The sequence below is a fragment of the Epinephelus moara genome, chromosome 10 (genome assembly GCF_006386435.1).
Source record: "Epinephelus moara isolate mb chromosome 10, YSFRI_EMoa_1.0, whole genome shotgun sequence".
In the NCBI taxonomy this organism is placed as follows: domain Eukaryota; kingdom Metazoa; phylum Chordata; class Actinopteri; order Perciformes; family Serranidae; genus Epinephelus; species Epinephelus moara.
In genome coordinates, this window is record NC_065515.1 from 14,756,221 (window position 1) to 14,774,434 (window position 18,214).

Genomic DNA, 18,214 nt, shown 5'->3' on the forward strand with positions numbered 1-18,214 from the left:
CACAGTTTAGTTAAGTTATTGTAAAATTATATTAACAAGCAATCTTTCCTCAATTTGAAATAAAAAAATATCAGCAAATAAAGGCAACATAGGACAGATGTATATAATGCGTAATGTTCACAGGAAAAAAAAAAAAAAAAGAAATAAAAATTCTCATCACATTTACAAGACTGCTGCTAAGTTTATAATGATGCCTACTAGAATCGGTTTAGAAAGCTTTGACTAACTGAATAACTGGGGCAATATATGTAGTCAAAGATTGTATCAAAATATAAAAAAATGTGTGGGCGGGCAAGAAGGGGGCAGGGCCAAGGGGACGACCGATGATACAGGAAGGGAAGTATGAACAACCAATATGTATGAGAGGTTAAAATGGGCAGCTCATTCATAATCAACCAAACTGGAGAGAACACAGAAGGCTACGACGATGAAGAGCACAGAGTGTTAAGCACAGACAGGTAAAGAGATATACACCACATCTTAAAGCAGGTGTCCACATAGAGAAGAGCAGCACTAGGTAGTATGTTGTACACAGATTCTCAGCATTCATGCACTCACTTCTTATGCCGAAGTCTGGTTTCCCTTGACAGAACGCAACGGCAATCTTGCTGTTTAAATTAAACAGCCAAGAGCGCAGGATCGCATTGCTGTCAACAATAAGAGACTGAAATTGATCAAACGGGATCAATTTGACATTGTAAGAACCATCTGAGCACTTACATACCGTGAAAGGTCGTCACAATAAAAGCCGTAATCTTTCAAGTCTTTTCCCCTTACAAACCTCTTTAAATAGAAGGGTGGGCGTTGGGAAGGATAGTACGTTATTCATAAAGGTGGCCACAGAGTAAAAGGCAAATTCTGAGTCCTATGTCAACTGACGTTCGTGACACAGTATGCATGGCGAAAATGGCATAAAATGACAAGACAAAGACTTTCCAAGCTCACAATGCATATGCACACTCTCCAGTGTTTTAAGTGACAAAAGCGGAGACATTTCCTGCACATCTTGCACCACAAAGCAATAATTAAAAAGTACAAGAGGTAAACTTCAACCATTTTTTTTCTCTTCGCTCTAGCGGGGCTGAAGGAGGGTTATGGGGGGGCTCTGCAAAGAACATAAAACGTGTCATGTATGCATTTTCAGTAGCTGGTTTTGTCACACTTGGGGTTGTGATAAATGGAGAAATTTGTCCTTCATGTTTGAGTAAGGAGCAGTAGTCGCCAGCCATTTGGATTTTTTTCTCCGATCAGCATTCTGGCGTTAGTGTGGAACCAAAATGGCGCCTGTCCCTGATTCGGTGCTGATGTGTTTGGCCGTGTCCTATAGTGAGTTCAGATCCTCGGAATGATGGCAAATAATGTCGGGTTGGGCGGAGGGGAGGTCACACACTCATCGTCATGGTTGGAGAGTACTGCGGAGGCACAGACAGAAGACGAGAGAATTAAAACACACATCCACACACACCTTCTCCCTACCAGACGCTGTGCTAGCCCTCCACGCTGCTGCTGTAGTCAGTGATGTTAATACGCTGTGACTGTGGCTTCTCTGTGTGGTCTACAGCGTTCTACCTCTGGCTTCATCAAAGTACTATTACAGTCACCAACCATCCAGTGATGTGAGCCGAGGACAGGCAGGAAGGCAGACTTACGTTCTCACTCTGAAAGGAGTGGAGGAAGTTTCCACTCAGCTCCCCGTCATCCCTTGGGGTCCCAGGAGGATTGCTAATGCCACTTAAATTGTTTGGGGAATTCTGGAAACAGAGTGCACAATGTTTTTTACAATGTATAGAATTTCACTGTATTCACGATTAAGCTCTGAATGCACAGACTCTCTGCATGGTCGCAATATTTACCTTGTTCATTCCATCCAAATCACCAGAGCCTACGGATTGAATCAAATGAAAAGCAATGTTTATACTGTATGACCATAAGAAAACCATTTCCATGCAGTGGCTCTACTGGAAAAACAATCTATTGTCCTCGACTGGAGTATCACGAGGTACGGTAAGAGTTCAACCTGAACATTTTGGTGTTGCATTGGTAAGTGTACTGTTGTAGTAGGCGGTGTTACCTAGTGACCCGTTCATGTGGTGTGGTTCCATCCCAGCCATAGCTCCCAGGGGTCCGTCAGAGCCGGGGCCCATAGGGAACTGGAGGGGAAACAAGACAGCATGGACTCACTAACCATTTCTTCACAGCACAACTCGCATTACGCTGGAAGTCCTCTGTACTAAGAACTACTGAATTAAAAATAAATAAATAACAGTGCAAGATTATAATAATCAAATAAGACGTTTGCTTAAATTAATAAAAGTCTTTTTTGAACAGATCCGTTTGAAGAAGTGACTTAAAAGATGTCCCTGATTCTTGCAAGCCTCAGACCCTCAGGCAGGGAGCTCCAGGGGGGCCTTGACTGCAAAAGCCCGATCACCTTTAGCTTTGAGCTAAGCTGTTCTGAGGAACAGCCAGCAGAGCCCTGCCTGAGGATCTGAGGCGGCACCCTGGCTCGTAGGGGAGCAGCGTCTCAGCAATGTAGCTGGGGGCTAAACCACGATACAGTCATGTTTTCTAGTGTTTGTTAAAAGCCTAGCAGCTGCGTTTTGCTCTGGCTGAAGGTGTGAGATAGCTTTTTGGCTCAACCTTGAATACAAAGAGTTACAATAGTTTAACCAGGAAGAAATAAAAGCACAGGTGACCTTCTCAAGCCGAGAGAGAGAGGACCTGATTTTGGAGATGCTCCTTAATTGACAGAAAGAGGACTGGACAACGTTTGTAATTTGTTTTTCAAAGGAGAGATCACTGTCAAATATCACACCAAATTTGTGGCTGCAGGTTTGACATTTCCAGATCGGAGGCCAAGATGGTTTTGTAAAATAGTGATGGATTTTGTTCGACTGGAGAGCATTTTTTCTGATTTCTTGTCATTTAACTGGAGAAGGTGTTGGAACATCCAGCACTTTAAATCTGACAGACAGAATAAAAGATGATTAAAATGACCTTCTTTACCATATATTTGTGTGTCATCTGCATAGCAATGGTACTGAATTTTGACTATAAATAATCAGCAACTCAGTTACTACACAGTGCATTTACTCATTTCTGCTCCTGTGAACTTGAGTGCCTCTTTCAAATATTAAATCCTTGTTCTGATCACTTCAGCTCCGAGAGAGTGACTGAAACAAAAGCCTACAGTATCAAACACACATATGAAACCAGTATAACCAGTATATGTGTGTATTTGTTTTGTTTCTATTAAAATCTTTCTGTACATTCCTGGGTGCATAGTGCAAATGTGCTTTAGTAAAGCCAGGGCACTAGTGCTGAGTTTAAGTGTTCTTCATGTAGACCAGCTCGATATATACAAAAGAAAGAATTTAATAAATCATAAAACATATATATTTCAAATTAGTTTTTGAAAAAGATAATGTCAAGTGTAATGGGTTGATGTGTGTGTTGATCTGTTTGAAAGCTAGTCGATCTAACATCCTATATATAACTGAGAGGAAGATTTAGATTTTATAATGTCATTTGGTGGTATGGAATATTATTAGGGCTGCAGCTAACGATTATTTTCATTGTAGATTAACCTGTTGATTATTTTCTTGATTAATCGATGAGTTGCTGGTTTATACAATGTCAGAAAAATGGTGAAACATGTTGATCAGTGTTTCCCAAAGCCCAAGATGACTTCCTTAAATGCCTTGTTTATCCACAACCCAAAGATATTTATTGTACTATCATATAGGAGTAAAGAAAGTAGTAAATATTCACTTTTAAGCAGCTGGAATCAGATCATTTTGACTTTTTTTTCCCATTGATTATCAAATTAGTTGATGATTATTTTAATTGTTGATAACTATTCAATTTATTGATTAATCATTGCAGCTTTAAATGTTATCAAGAAAAAATAAATTTCAAACCAGGATCAGTAATTTTATCATCATCCATAAAATAATTTCAGTTCACAGTGATGACATAAATGAGTAGAAAAATGTTTAACTTCGACAAGAATAAAATTAATTTGTGCAGCAACATGGATGCACAGACCAGATCAACTGTCACTATTCTGCCAGCTGCAAGCCGTCATTAGATAAAGCAGTGTGTTGAGATGGTAGAGAGGTCAGGTGTTTACTTAATGGTACAAGCTTTTCATAACGACCAGTGGAGCTCACAACACGCTGTATACCTAAGCCACTTAATTGTTGTCCTCTGACAACAACTTGTTTTAAGTGACCCCCCCCCCCCCCCCCCCCATTACATTAACAGGCCTGGCTCCGATGTTTAGGTGTGTCGTTAAAATGGATTAATTGACAGAGGATAAATGGTGGGCTTGGTGTAAAAGGGATACAACAAGTAATAAGGTAGTTGGTGAGATACAAAAATAATTTTCTAGAGAATGCTCTGTCTTCAAATTTAAGCTAATTGTGCTTTTACTTAACTCAATAATCACAATATCCCAACCTAACACAGACTGAAGAGAACAAAACAAAACTTACATTATTTCGGTTGCCGGGTCCAGTGTTGATCATGGTGTACAAATTGTCACCAGAGTTGTTTGAGTCTGTGAAAGGTGCAATCATACATGTAATTGGTACTGGATAGTGTATGAAGAGAGTACTGATTAACAGCTTAGGTCAGGGAGCCACTAACCTGCAGGGCTGGGCATGATGGGAGTTCCTGGGGGCCCCCCACCTCCAGAGGCACCCTATGGAGAATAAATCCAAAAATAAAGATCTAAAAACATGTATATGTAAAATCTATCTTTAAAATGGTATTTCCCTGAGCTGGTATCATGTGTAAATTGAGATGGCAGGATGTGTTCTCACCCCGTATGCACCAGGAGATGGTGATGAGTAAGGCATCTGAAACCAAAAACACAAACATTACAGACCAGAAATGGGAGGGTGCAAACCCTTTCTATACCTCAAAATGTCATCATTCATCATTTGATCATCCTAATAACATTATGGCGGTCTGTCCAACTGTCTGTGGAAACCGTGACACATAATACTACAATTACATCCCAGACTAGAACCTTGGAGCACATTATACCCTGACAGCTCTGAGAGGAGATCTGACTGCAATCTGAACCAGCAGTTTTCTGGGTGTTTGTGCATTAGTACTCACAGAGTTGGCATTGTTGGGATTGGGCCATGGCCGACCAGTCCCTGGGCCCCTAGATGGTAGAATAGAAATTTTTACTTAGATAATGCATAAAAGTTAAATAAAGGTCTGTGAGATGTATATTAACAAACAAACAAAAAAAGGCTTACATGTTGACTCCTGGCATACCGGGACCCATGGTGTTGTGTGGAGGCCTCATTCCTCCACCAAAGTTCTGAGAAGACAAACAAAAATCATTAAACTGTCAGCGAAGATTGATTTTAAACAATTTGAACCACAGGGTGCAGTAATCCCAGAAAAAGCAATGCAAACCCCTGATCATCTGAACATCAAAATAACTTTGGTTTGGATTTGGTTGGTACAAAAGTTAACTAACGGGTCATCAGGGCAGTGATGATATTACCATGGGTCATACATACTGTATATCTACCAATAAATTTCCATGAACTTTCCACACATTAGAGGTAAATTTTTATGACCATACATTCTATAGATTCTATATTCCAGAAAAGTACATGTATAAAAGCACTTGTGTACACTGCAGACAAATCTGGCAGCAATCTGGCTGTTGAAGAACATGACATAAAAAAGCTGGCTTTTGTCTTTTAGCAACAGTGCAAATTCGCTACCTTTTGCATGCATATCTCTACAGTTAGGGCTTGCATTTCTGGACACAGCACCTGAAATGGTCCCTTGTTTGATGGTGGACGAAAGGGAAGTGCTACTGGCAGCAAATGTCATGTTGCTCACCAGGGTGAAAAAGCTGGTGATGGGAGTTGATTCGGTGCTTAACGTTAGCTCCTTCAGCATGGCTAGCTAACGCTGCCTTTCCCATGTTCCATATTTTGCATGTTCCAGGTCCTGGTCTTTCTCCAGCCATGCCTTATACTTGTCCGAGTAAAGCCAGACATTATTAACATTTTACAAATATTTTCCTGGCACTGTGTGAACTTGTATGTCGTCAAAAATAATGTGCAACTCAGTCGGAGTCTGACGTTACCCGCATGGAGAACAACATAACATCAAGTGATGTGACTGACATGACTGATCTCCCAAACATTTAAGTATTGTTTGACCAACATAGAATTTTCTCAGTTGATCTTAACTGAACCACATACCCTCCATTATACAGGTATTTGTGAAACAAACTGCCATGACTTTTCCAATACTTTCTGGGTTGATTTATTTTTCCAAAATTTCTCCAGGGCAGGATATTGCTATTGTACGTTTTTCATGACCATACAAACCCTGTATTATTCTTTATAAGTAGAATAGCCTACCTGAGGGCCAGGCCCCATGGGTCCCATGCCTCGAGGGCCGCCAATTCTCTGCATTGACCCCAAGTTAGGATGGCCTGGAGGGAGAAAGGAAAATTATAAAAAGAGAGAAGACAGGAAATAACTTCTCTACTGAAGGTGTAGTATGTAGCTTATGTAGGCACACCTTGTGGTCGTGTTGGGTCCATGTTGGGCAGCATGGGATGAGGACCCGGTCCTCCACCTGGTGGCTATCGAGGATAAAAGACAGAGAATCAATAAGTACCTGCAGTTTTAAATGCACCCATTGTGTGTTTGTCTATGTGTGTGTTTGTGTGAGCTCTACCTGGTTGGCCATCCTGATGGGGGGACCTCTCGGGCCTCCAGCAAAGCGAGGCGACATGAAAGACTACAACAGAAACAACATTGCTCCATGAGATTTAAATAAAGACATGACATGAATCTCTCAAAATGCAGAACCATTCTGATTTCTTGTCTGTGTGAATATTGAAAGCAGCATTAAGCATTGAGCTGAGACGGATGCCAAAGCATGAAGCACCAGCACTGAGAACCGGCGTTCCCAAATGACTGCAGATAGCCAAAACAGAAAAAACAGAGAGAAAGAGGGAGAGGGAGTGTTACCTGACTGTGAGGTCCCATCATACTGTTAGGGGGAGGAGGCTGAGGGTGAGGAGAGCCCTGGGGACCAGGAGGACCCTGTGGCATCGCACAAAATAAAGAGCCAAGGAGGAAGACAGAGGAGGGAGAGAGGGGAGGATGACACCAAGAGAGAAAGAGGGAGCGAGAAACAGAAGTGACAAAAGAGGGGCAGAGAGAGAAGCAGGGTTACTGCAGGGCAGAGGACAGTTGGAGTGCAAGAACCAAAGTGTGGCGCAAAAAAAGTACAAAAATAAGATGCTCATTTTCATGTACCAAACACAGTAAGAGAGAGAGACTGAGCGGAGAAGAGCAAGCAAATGACTTAGCCTTGAATGAGAGAAAAGAGACAGAGAGATGGAGAGGATGTGTGCTCTTTTGCCTGTCAGTCAAGTCATCAAGAAGCCTGCTGCATGCAGCATGTTATCAGTGCTAATTTCCCTGAATTAACAGTGTCAATTAAGCTCTATGCAATTAGCTTTATAACAACACTAAACACCGGCACTGTGTCGCTAATGTTGCTGATCTGACAGAGAGTGAGGGGTCTAATTGAGCCTCCTCCAATGGATTCTGATATGGAAAGTATGAGTGTGTGTGCGTTCATGTATCAATGTCAAAATGTCTTTCCTGATATTAACATGATCACATAATGAGTCACGCCTTTGTGGCTTCTAGTACATAATAAGCTGGCGGTTTGGTCTAGTGGAGGCAGAGCAACACTGCAATTTTATGTCACCTCTTAGAGCCAGTTCCACACAGTTGCCTGCCAAGAGTTTATCCTCATGAGATATTGATTTACAGTAGGTGCTGCACCTTTCGATTTCTCCATTAGGGAAAATGGCCAGGCCACGCCTGCCTGTTTACAGCACTGGAGGGGCCCAAGCAGACAGAACGTCTATGATGTTTACTACAAGCTCGCTGAGCAGAGTGGAGCAAAACAAAAGACAAAAGCAGTCTAGACACCAATGTGGAGACCTACAACTCCAGGAGATATACAAAACCCTGACAACATTTTACAAAGCTGGAGCCTGCAGACGTGCAGCTTAGAAAATGATCTGTCCATTAAATAATCTGTCCATCCACTAGATATTAATTTTGGTAACTGATTATGAAGTGATTTATCAAGTGAAAATAGTAAAATGTGGGGGTGAAGTTGATTTAAGAGTATTCCTAACAGTAACAGACAGTATAAGTAATTAGAATTGATAAGATTTTAATGCCATTATTGATTATGGTTTATGGCCGGATTCTTCATTGAAACCCTTATTGATTCCTGATCAATTTTCTGTGTTGGAAAAAAAGTAGGCCTGCACAGGTTTTACGTGTCAGTGCACCTGTTTTTTATATCTGTAAGTCGGAACACACTGTGGATCAAATGAGAAAATATTACGGCATTGAATTTCATTTAGCTAAGCCTGCATGCATGGTGCTACTGTTATGTTATTATAACCTAGGACATTTAGCCTTGATAATGGACATGCTACTCAGCTGCGGAACTAGTGTGCAGAGTCTCAGATACATGGCATTCCTACATTTTGGGCCCATGTTGCATGAAAAGATGTTTCAGCATATTGCTAGCATTTCCACCTTAATGTTACAGACATTAAAAGCACCGCTGTTGTCATCTTTCTTAGTGAAATGTAGCCACGCTTTGGACCTCATCTTCCTCTCCAGCAAGACTCCTTGTTGCAAGTTTCTAGTATGACATCATTACTTTGTGATGCGCAACTGTCAAAAAAGCATGCTGGCATCGATAGAGGAATTGATAAGCTTGGAGGTAACAATTCCAATAAATTAGGCAATGTGACGCCGGTATAGCATTGGTATAAAACCGTCAATACTGTCGCAGTATCAGTGATTTGCTGACCTGGAAAAAGCCGGGTGGCATGGGTCCTCCTGGCATGCCTTCACCAGGGGGCATCCCTCCCATCACAGGACTGGGAGCTGCTGCTGCACTCTAAGAAAAAAAAACAGAAAACAGCAACATTATAACTTCCGAATGTGAAGCACGTCATAAAGTGTCTAGTTAAGACTGAAGTGCATCCTCAGTACACATGTGGAACTTTAACATGCAGACGAAATGTTATTGTTGGAAATCTATTTTATCCTGTCATGACCGCAGCTCTTGGCACAGCTGGCTGCAGGAGGAGTGCATCTGAGGAATCAAATATTCTCCTGGGCTAACTCAGTGATGCAGGCTAAACCTGCGTCAGCTGTCATTCTGAATCGGTAAATGTGCTTTATGTGATCAGGCTGTATGACCTTAGTCCAGGCTTCTGACTTAAATTGAGATTAATTTCCATGTAATTACTGTTTAAACATCATTTAAGCCTCCTTGACTCATCTGAAAAGAGAAAGAAACAGAGAGCACCAACATGCATCTGTAGGCCTGCATCATTTGTGAAAGGGGTGTTAATGGGGACCTTATTGAGGCGTCTGTGCCCTGCTAATCCAGGATCCAGTGGATCAGATAAGTATCAGTGGGATTCACTGAGTCAGTGGCTCCAAAGTGCTGCTACACAGCAGGGGCTTGCTGGGCTGATTTCCTGCTCAAACCGCAGCCCTAATTCACTAATGTGCCATTTGCTTCGGTCACACACTCCTAATTGACTGAGTTTTTCTTCCCTGTAGCCAAGGCAATCTGAGATGGGCTAATGTCTTCAGAGCTGTGGGGTTTAGCTTCAAAGAACGGCTGCACAACGAGAGAAGCTCCTTCAGTCCCATTTCTTAATGCGTAGCTCACTCACATTATAGTGCAGATGTACGTAAACAGGCCATGATTACTACAAGGATGGATGTACCAGCACCTGCATGCACACACACACACACACACACACACACACACACACACACACACACACACACAAACACTCTGTCCAGAGCTCTACAGACATCACTGGTCAATAGCCAACACACTCCCTGGTATCGACTGCTCCTTCCCTAATTATATCTGCTCAGGCTGCCACTGCAGGGTCACTGTGAAATACCTCAGCAGGGAGAGAAGTGAGGCCACAGAGGGAAGTCACGTCTCATCAGGCCCAACCACCACTGGGACACACACTCACACACACAGAGAGACAGCCTGTAAATCCAGTTTCTTTACTAAAATAAACAGCTGTAAATGTGAATGAGAAGAAATTTTCTGGAGATTCCAGTTGATCCACAGACCAAATTTGCACTCCAAGTACTTCCTCACCCATCTTGACCAGTTACTCTCAACTACCCAGCTCATTTACATAGAAATGGTTGCTCTCAGAATTTGGTCAATCTGTGTATGAATACATTTTAACTAAGCCTCAAAGTTCACTTAATTTTCAGTGTTTAAGATACAAATGTCAAACAACATACTTCTAGTCCTGTAATGACTCCCTCAAATTCACAGGCTGTTGAGCACCTTCTTAAAAAAATAGCTCACATACCTGGGGAGCCATAAAACTCGATCCCACTAAGGTGCAAGCAGCATGTACATGTTTGGTGACCTGGCTGGTCTGTGATGCTTTTTTTCAAAAGCAGAAGTGCTCGCTCAGTGACGACAGTTTGTACTTTTCTCTTAAGATTTTAAATTGTGACCTCAAGTGCCCACAGACAACACCAGACTTTTATTCTGCAGGGCCACTTTGTAATTTATACTCATAAAACAAATGTTACTTTTTTTCAGACCATAGACACACAGATGACACAGAATATGTTGATTTAACAAAAGCACACGCATACACACGGTCATAATAAATGCATTGTGATTCCAGGAAGACGCGGCACTCTCTTAAGGTGAAATAATGCAAATGACATTTCTCAGCATCACACACTGTGCACCAGAGTTGTCATGTCTCTGAAGTATAACGTGCAGCTTTCAGTAGGATTACCAGTGCATCAACTGTGCCATTTTCCACTGTATCCAATGTGCACATTTATTTATTCACTTGGTTTCTTATAACATGAGGGAACATTCATGGTAAAGGTCTCATGACTTGCAACCCAAGTCTGAATACTGCTGTATTCACCAGGCCTTGAGTAGGACATCATGGAGGCCAAAAGGCAAAACGTGTTGGTCCAACAATAAAGTTGTTCTGTATACTGCAAGCGTTGCTGGAGTTTAACCTGCTCAGACGTTCTCCTTCTCCATGCACCTTGGAAGTAGATGAAGTTGTGCCAGAGATCCCTACACCGCTTCAAATATACAGTATTATACAGTATCTCTTTTCTCCACTAAATCATCTGACCGAGATATTTAAAAGCATTTCCAGTGACTCGCCCTCTTTACATCAAATTATTATTAACAGATATCTTTTTGGCTTTTAATCTAATGTCAAAGTGAGCACCATATTGGGAGTGTATACTAAACTGTTCAAGACCAGCACTGCATGGAGAAAATTTCACTAAATCGTCTGCATTTATAAAACACTACCTGTTCTGCAAGAATAACTGCCCAGACAACTCATCCCTATGCAAGTCAAACAAGATCCCACCCTGCATGACACAGATACTGACTTGTAAAGAGTCACCCAGCAATAACTTCTAACCTATAAGACCTAACAGGCACGCCAACACAAAAGGATTCTGGGGGAAATACTAAAATAGTTTTAGAAGAATGGCCAGACGCGTACAGGGCGGGAGACATCTCTTATTATTTTCAGGGAACGTGGCGGGTGAGGAGCTGTTTCTGTCCGGTGCCAGTGTTCTTGTAATTTATTTAACACTCAACAAGTTTGCGAGACAAGTAATGTTTTAGTTATCAAATCACGCATGAAAGCATTGGCATAAATGCTAAACTGTAAATAGTCACAGATTCAAATACTTCATCTGCAGAGTATTGTCACTGGCTCGATCCACATGAAAGCATCTTTCAGACGCATGTAACCCTTTATGTGCCTACCCCTGCGACTGCTTTCATTCACAACAAAGCCATACCAGCATTTTCCGTGAAATATTACTCGGTCTTGAGGTGGGAAATTAGTAGCGCAGATTTTCCTGAACACCGATGTCTCCATCCATTCACACATGACCCCACGGAGGACGTGTTCCTTAACATTTCAGGGATAGGCTGCATGTGTAAAAGGGTCTATGCGACATTCCGAGAAGAGTATTAGCCACAGCTTTAGGCTCATTGTTATCATTACTATTTTACTGTTTTATACTTTATGTTTTATGGTTTATTCAAGAACTACAAGCACTTCTTTTGCTAGAAAAGAGACACTTCGCAAGACCTTATTCTGCACTCAGGAAAATCAACATTAACAGTAAACTGCATGTAGACCTCATTGCCTTCATTGCCTTCATTGCCTTTCTGTTGCTAGGGGAACTGCTTTGGCTACTATTCATTTCCTGTCAGCTACAGCATTAACAAACATTGCAACAGGAAATACAAAGAGGCCCGTGCAGATTGTTTGTGTTTCGTGAGAGAACCATAAATTTCTGCCATCAAGAATTTCATGAGTCACTTGTACTATTTGCATTATATGGTAAAGGAGTTGGTTCTGTCCCCTTTTCAAAATTCACTGTTAAGTAGTGTTAAGTAGAATTTATCTTAATCTAGCATTCGTGTGTTTTAGATCTCGAAAGGGGGCTGTGCCTAATTTTAGACTTCACTATTATATTTTTAAGTACAATGAAGTTCCCAGTGACATGAATACAAGTTGTATAATATTCTCAATAGATGTATTATTAACAGGTATACTAAAATTTGAAGACGCATACAAAAGTTATCGTCTTAATCATTACTCACGACCCACTAGAAGTGTGAGATGGTGTATTTATCTGCAGATACATTCCCCTCAGCCTGTATTTTCTTAGTTTGCTATGTTCAGGACAGGCTAAATACAGCAGGATAGGTTGCAACCTTTTGGCATGTGTAGGTGCGCATGCAGTGTGTGGCCCCTAGCCAATAACAGCAAACAGATAAAGTCAGGTGGTGGCAGTGTGCATCCAAGAGAAAGCTACAAAAATTGCGGACACAGCTAAGCAGACAACGCTTGTTCCAAAACCAGAGTGAATCTGGGGCTGATTTCACTCTGACTTCATTGGCAGGCACTAAAGGAGAAGATGGTAAGCAACAGAGTGTTGGCCTGTTTTCTTTTGGACAGGTAAGTACTGGCGGATAGTTAGCTTACGAAAGTACCGGCTTTGCATGACCACAATAGCGGCATGCAGTCTATGTACAAACTATGTAGTAAGGAAGGGCCAAATTTGAATGCTGTGATTACAAACAGTGAGCGACAATTCCTTTACAGTACACCTTTAAAGCTCATTTCTAAAGATATTCATCCTCATTCTGATAGCATTCAAATAGCATATGAATTGCCACTCCTAAAGGACTGACAAAACTTTGCATCAGTAGTGAGTTCTTAAACTCCAGAAAAGTGTGTGTAAACATTCCTGATGCAACAAGCGAAAGACGTTACTTTTTTTTATAGTTGAAATATTGATGTACAGTATATGGCTGGTTTCATTGTGGTATACACTCATGCAACCACACTGTCTCATCCCTTCATAGTGAAACAGCAACTGCAGGTTGTTTGTTCTTCTACCCTTAAGCAGCCCATTCCTGGAATGAGGCCTGCAAAGAAATAATCAAGTAAAACAAAGCTGCATTCAAGGTATTGAGTCATAAAACAATGTCAACAATCCACATAGCTTCAGAAACTGAAAAGCAACTTGCGAGACGGGTTCCCGGCCATGTTATGTTAAATCTTATCATGTCTAACTAAAGCCCACAGCTGTGCTTGCTGGAGTGTCCCAAAGAGCCTGATGCTGCTTTCAGTCTGAACGAGCCACGTCTGTCCACAGAGTCTCTGGTACAGGAAAGGGGCAGATGTCTCAGTCCTGCCCCGGGCCATGAGGCTCTTGTCTGGGGCCTACCATACAACTTCCCAGGGGACCTCTTTTAAGACAGACTACCCCCACCCGACGTGATTCAGCGTGTATGTGTGTGTACTCAGGAGCACACGAGCAATTCCAGACAAACAAATTTCCCCTGAAATTCTCAGATCACTGAAGGAGGTTACAAAAGGCCAGAGTGGCGGCGGATGTGCTTGTGCTGTCTTTACAAAAACAAAGAGAGAGGGAGAGGGGAACACATAGGGGGGAGAGAAAGACGGAAAGAGAGTAGACGGCGAGGATGACCAAGAGGTTGACTGAGGTAACCATGAAAAAGCAATGGTATACACAGAGAGAAGGGGATGAAGGAGAAATGATTTTGGGGGGGGGGGGGGGCGGGGGGGGGGCGGCTGCAGCACAGACCACCCAACAGCCAGCTCCTGACCTAGCGTGCTCTTAACAGCCTCACTTCTTCCACTGGAACCAGCGCTAAAAAGAAACCAGCCCCTATGTTTAGCTTGTAAATGTTTAACCATCAATCAACATCATAAAACCCACTCTGGATCCTGACTGGATGCTCTCTCTCTCTCCCTCTCTAGTTACTTCTAGCAGGTCCCTTCCACTTCTCCTCTCCCTCCTCTCTTCCTCCCCAACCTCCCTCCTCTTTTGATTCCCTCCGCTCCTCGGCGGTGGAGGATGCTGGGCATATGCCACAGTGCCACTCCCCTTTCCTTTTTCCAATCTGCCCCTTAGCTCCGTGACAGCCATCAATCAGCCGCTGACGCCATGGCGACGGGGCCCCTCGGGGAGCGTTCGTCAGCGTGAATACGCCGGGGGCTTTACGAGCACTGCTGGCTAACAGAGCAGCACTCACCTCCCCCACACCTAGACAAAGGCTAGGGTCCAAGGACTCGTACTGTCCACACACACATATACGCACACTTGCCTGACCCCCAACATCCACAAATGAAGACAAGGAGAACCAACGTCAGAGCGAAGGGCAACCACAAGATGTCGGGGAGAGCCAACCACGCAGAAACTCTCAAAGCTCCTCCGCCACAGCAGCACACACTGCCCAGGCTGACGATTCACTGTTGCCTCATTTGCTTAATGTTTTCCATGTTATGAAAATAGTCACAGTCAAATCATGCACTGCAATCTAACATCTTATTATGTGATGTTTAATCTTTCAAAACTGATGAGAGGATGTTTCTTCATTATATTACAAGAGAAATTAAAAAACAATTAGAGAAAAGTTATTTAGTTATTATTATTATTTGAGTTTTGAAATTTGAGACACTTTTCTACAATTAAGATACAACCACACAAGACAAAAGCATCCAACCCCAACAAGCAACCTAAATCTCTTTAAGATACTGCAATAAATTGCTACGATGTAGGCCAGTGACTTAAAGCTGGTGACAAACAAAATGCACTCCTTTGTCTACACGAGTTAGAATTATAAGCAATGTGGTTATTGAAAAGGGCAGAGCCACGCTGTAGCCTCTCTCCTGGCTCCCAGGTCACCTGCCAGATCAGGAGGCCTGTTACCCTGACAACCCTATCTGCCAAGAGCAGGACCAACATCTCCGTTTTAACCCCTTCCTGTCTTGCACATCCCCAACCTGCCCACAAACTGTGCTGTGTATCTGTCATGCAGAGAGGTCTCCTTAACCCTTAATGTCTTTCACTGGCTGATAAAGCAAAACCTGATTAGTATTTTTTGTTTAATTCACATCAGCTACAGGATGAAACACAAGTATGGGAATAGCAGAAGCCTCTGACCAGCAGCTTGCGCTTTCTTTGATCCTCGTGAGGCTCTTTTTGAATGCTGACTCAAAGCTGGAAACAATGCAGCACATGAGAAAGAGCGTTATCTCTAAAGTGGCGTAATTATCAGTGCAAAACACCCATACATGCAAATATGAAAGTGCTATGATAAGAGGAGCAATGTGCTACCGAACGATGTACTTGTCCTGAGCGGTGTTTGATTAATGTTGGATCCAAGATTGCCTTTACAGTTCTTCAATTTCAAATCCATTAGGGATTAAGTCACTGCAGACATGTTTCAATACATACTTGAGCTAACGCACATCAGAGCAGCTCTAGGTCTCTGTCAAAAATCAAGCTGTGTGTATACAGTCTCAGAAGTTGTGCAGAACACACAGCAGTTTCTTTTTCGTCTTCACAAGTGAGGCGGGGAGCTTGAGCGTGGCGTGGATAGAGAGGGAGCGCTCGACAGGTCTGACTCAGGACATGCTGACATCAGCATCATTTTCCCAGAAGCCTATAAAGCTCACTGTTGGGCGCATCATTCGACCCACCGACAGTGCAAGATGACCGATCGTAAATTCAGGAGAAGAAAAAAAAAGATACTTTCCCAAATTGCATTAGGTAGTCAAACACATAAAGGTGCAGTGGGCAGAATAAAATGGCTTATATATCTGATAAAATGTGCAAAACGTACCAAAGAAAGCAAAAAAAAAAGAAGCAGAAATCAGTTGGACACGATTTTTGAGTGAATCATGCTCATCCTTCAAGCTGAAAGGGAATCACAATAACCTCAAGCTGTATCACTCTTAAAGTGGAATGTGGGAGATTTTGTCAGGACTCGAGTGTTGACAAACAGAGATTATAAGCACTTTGCTCTGATAGCTCTAACCAAAAAAAAAAAAAAAAAAAAAAAAACTGACTCATTGCACAACCCGAGTTGGAGGTGCATGATTTGCACCACTTCTTAGCCTTGAGAACAAAGTTGTTGTCTTCTTTAGCAGAGAAGACAGGAGCAATACGTGCAACAGTTCCCGTGTAAGCACTACTCACGTAATCATGGAAGGCTTTCGCTTCGCTGGAGTGGTCACATGTCTCTCTCCTCTCCGGTGCAGCACAATACAAGTCCCAGAATACACTGTGGACAAGACAGGTCATGAAGCAAACAAAACCACACAAACAACCCCTGGACATGTTTACCTGTAGACGAGACCCTTATCACTTACCACCACCAGGAATGTAGGAATCCAGGGGGTTCTCCAAGTGTTATGTTTTTCTCCCATCGGATCTAGGAAAGGGGGATTTTAATAATTATCCATGGGTGTCAGTTATTGTTGTTCCTAAAAGAGCACATGCAATACATTTACATAAGAGCGTTAAAATATAAAATGGACATTAAAATATGAGTGAACTTTTATCCAAAATTCCACATACCTCTGATAAAAAGGTCTGTGCAGACTTCTGTGCTCCTATGTGCAACAAATACTCATACACGTACAGAGCCAACCTAAGTGAAAAACACATAATTACATTTAAAAAACATGACAAAATTAACGTCAACCAGCAGATTAAATCTTCTTCAACGGGCACACTGAGTGACTAGAGTCGGGTACAGGCCCTCTGAACAATGGCTGCCAAATAGCCTATGCCAAAAAATTAAATGGGGACTGTGAAACCAAGCCAGGACCTGGGCAAGATTCACTACAATGAGGAGGTTAAAAGAAAGTGCTAAAGCAACAGTATAATTCAACATCGTGATGTGAAGAAAAAGCCACCAGCCTGCTGTGTATTAGCTAGGGTACAGTATCCTGGTGGCACTGATGGGGCTGAGGGAAATAAAAACGGAGCCTATCCAGAGCGCAACAGAGAAAACAATGTACTGTGTAGCAAGGCGATGTTATTGTTTTCTCCTCCCCGTGCTCGCGACTGAGTAACCGCAAAAAATATGACACAACGGCCGGTTAAAACACAACCAAACTGAACTGGAAATCGTTAAGTGGAGGTGTAAAGACACGGCAAACAGCCAAAGATAGCAGAAACACAGCGCAGGGGAGGAATGGCGAGCAGACAAGGCGGTTCATTCAATTCAGTTCTCGGTAGGAGGAAATCGCCTCTTGCTAGCCCGTCCAGCGAACAACAGAGAGCAAGAGGGAACAACTTACGCGGCAGAAAATACACAATAATAAACGTTTCTGAGCTTACTTTTCTCGCGCCTGGCCGTCCGACGGCACCGGGGTGCCTTTGCCTTTGGGGAACATTATTTTGTGTGGGAGGACGACCGCCTTCTCTTTCTTTTTTTTCGCTATTTCATCTGTCAGATCATCGCGGCCGCGACCCTCTCGCACTCCAACCGCACTCCTCCTCAACCCGACGACTCAACCGAGCCTGGTCCGGGGGGAAGAGGCGGGGCCAGCCGTGACTGACGCTGTGAGCAGCCAATGGGAGCACGCCATTCGCCTTAAGGTCTGCCTCGTCGTGCTTTGAGTTTGTTGTTTTGCTGTTGAAAGCTGCGATATCAATGAGCGGAATTTAATGGAGATTATTTAATAGTTCCCCTGTTGATTCTGACCTTCTGATAATTAATCAAAGTGTGA

The 18,214-nt window shown here is 42.6% G+C and overlaps 2 protein-coding genes across 3 annotated transcripts in view; one reads left to right on the forward strand and one right to left on the reverse strand.

Moving 5' to 3' along the window:
• On the reverse strand, nt 1-17,955 carry ssbp3b (single stranded DNA binding protein 3b). Of its 2 annotated transcripts, XM_050055817.1 has the most exons (18): nt 17,823-17,955; nt 17,055-17,127; nt 16,847-16,908; nt 16,674-16,758; nt 8,905-8,994; nt 7,023-7,097; nt 6,727-6,789; nt 6,568-6,631; nt 6,405-6,478; nt 5,274-5,338; nt 5,128-5,176; nt 4,827-4,862; nt 4,651-4,705; nt 4,497-4,561; nt 2,072-2,150; nt 1,854-1,882; nt 1,650-1,751; nt 1-1,412 (listed from the first exon to the last, which is right to left on the reverse strand). In XM_050055817.1, exons 1-18 carry the CDS (start codon nt 17,876-17,878, stop codon nt 1,383-1,385), a joined length of 1,152 nt encoding a protein of 383 aa, XP_049911774.1. In that variant the 5' UTR covers nt 17,879-17,955; the 3' UTR covers nt 1-1,382. The 2 variants fall into 2 exon arrangements, with proteins under 2 accessions (XP_049911774.1, XP_049911775.1); XM_050055818.1 differs by lacking the exon at nt 7,023-7,097.
• Nucleotides 17,945-18,214, forward strand: part of acot11b (acyl-CoA thioesterase 11b) — a 12,000-nt gene continuing 11,730 nt past the window's right edge. Inside the window, exon 1 of the mRNA XM_050055816.1 lies at nt 17,945-18,083. The gene's annotated coding sequence lies outside the window, so the exon portion shown is untranslated. The remainder of the gene's footprint in view (nt 18,084-18,214) is intronic.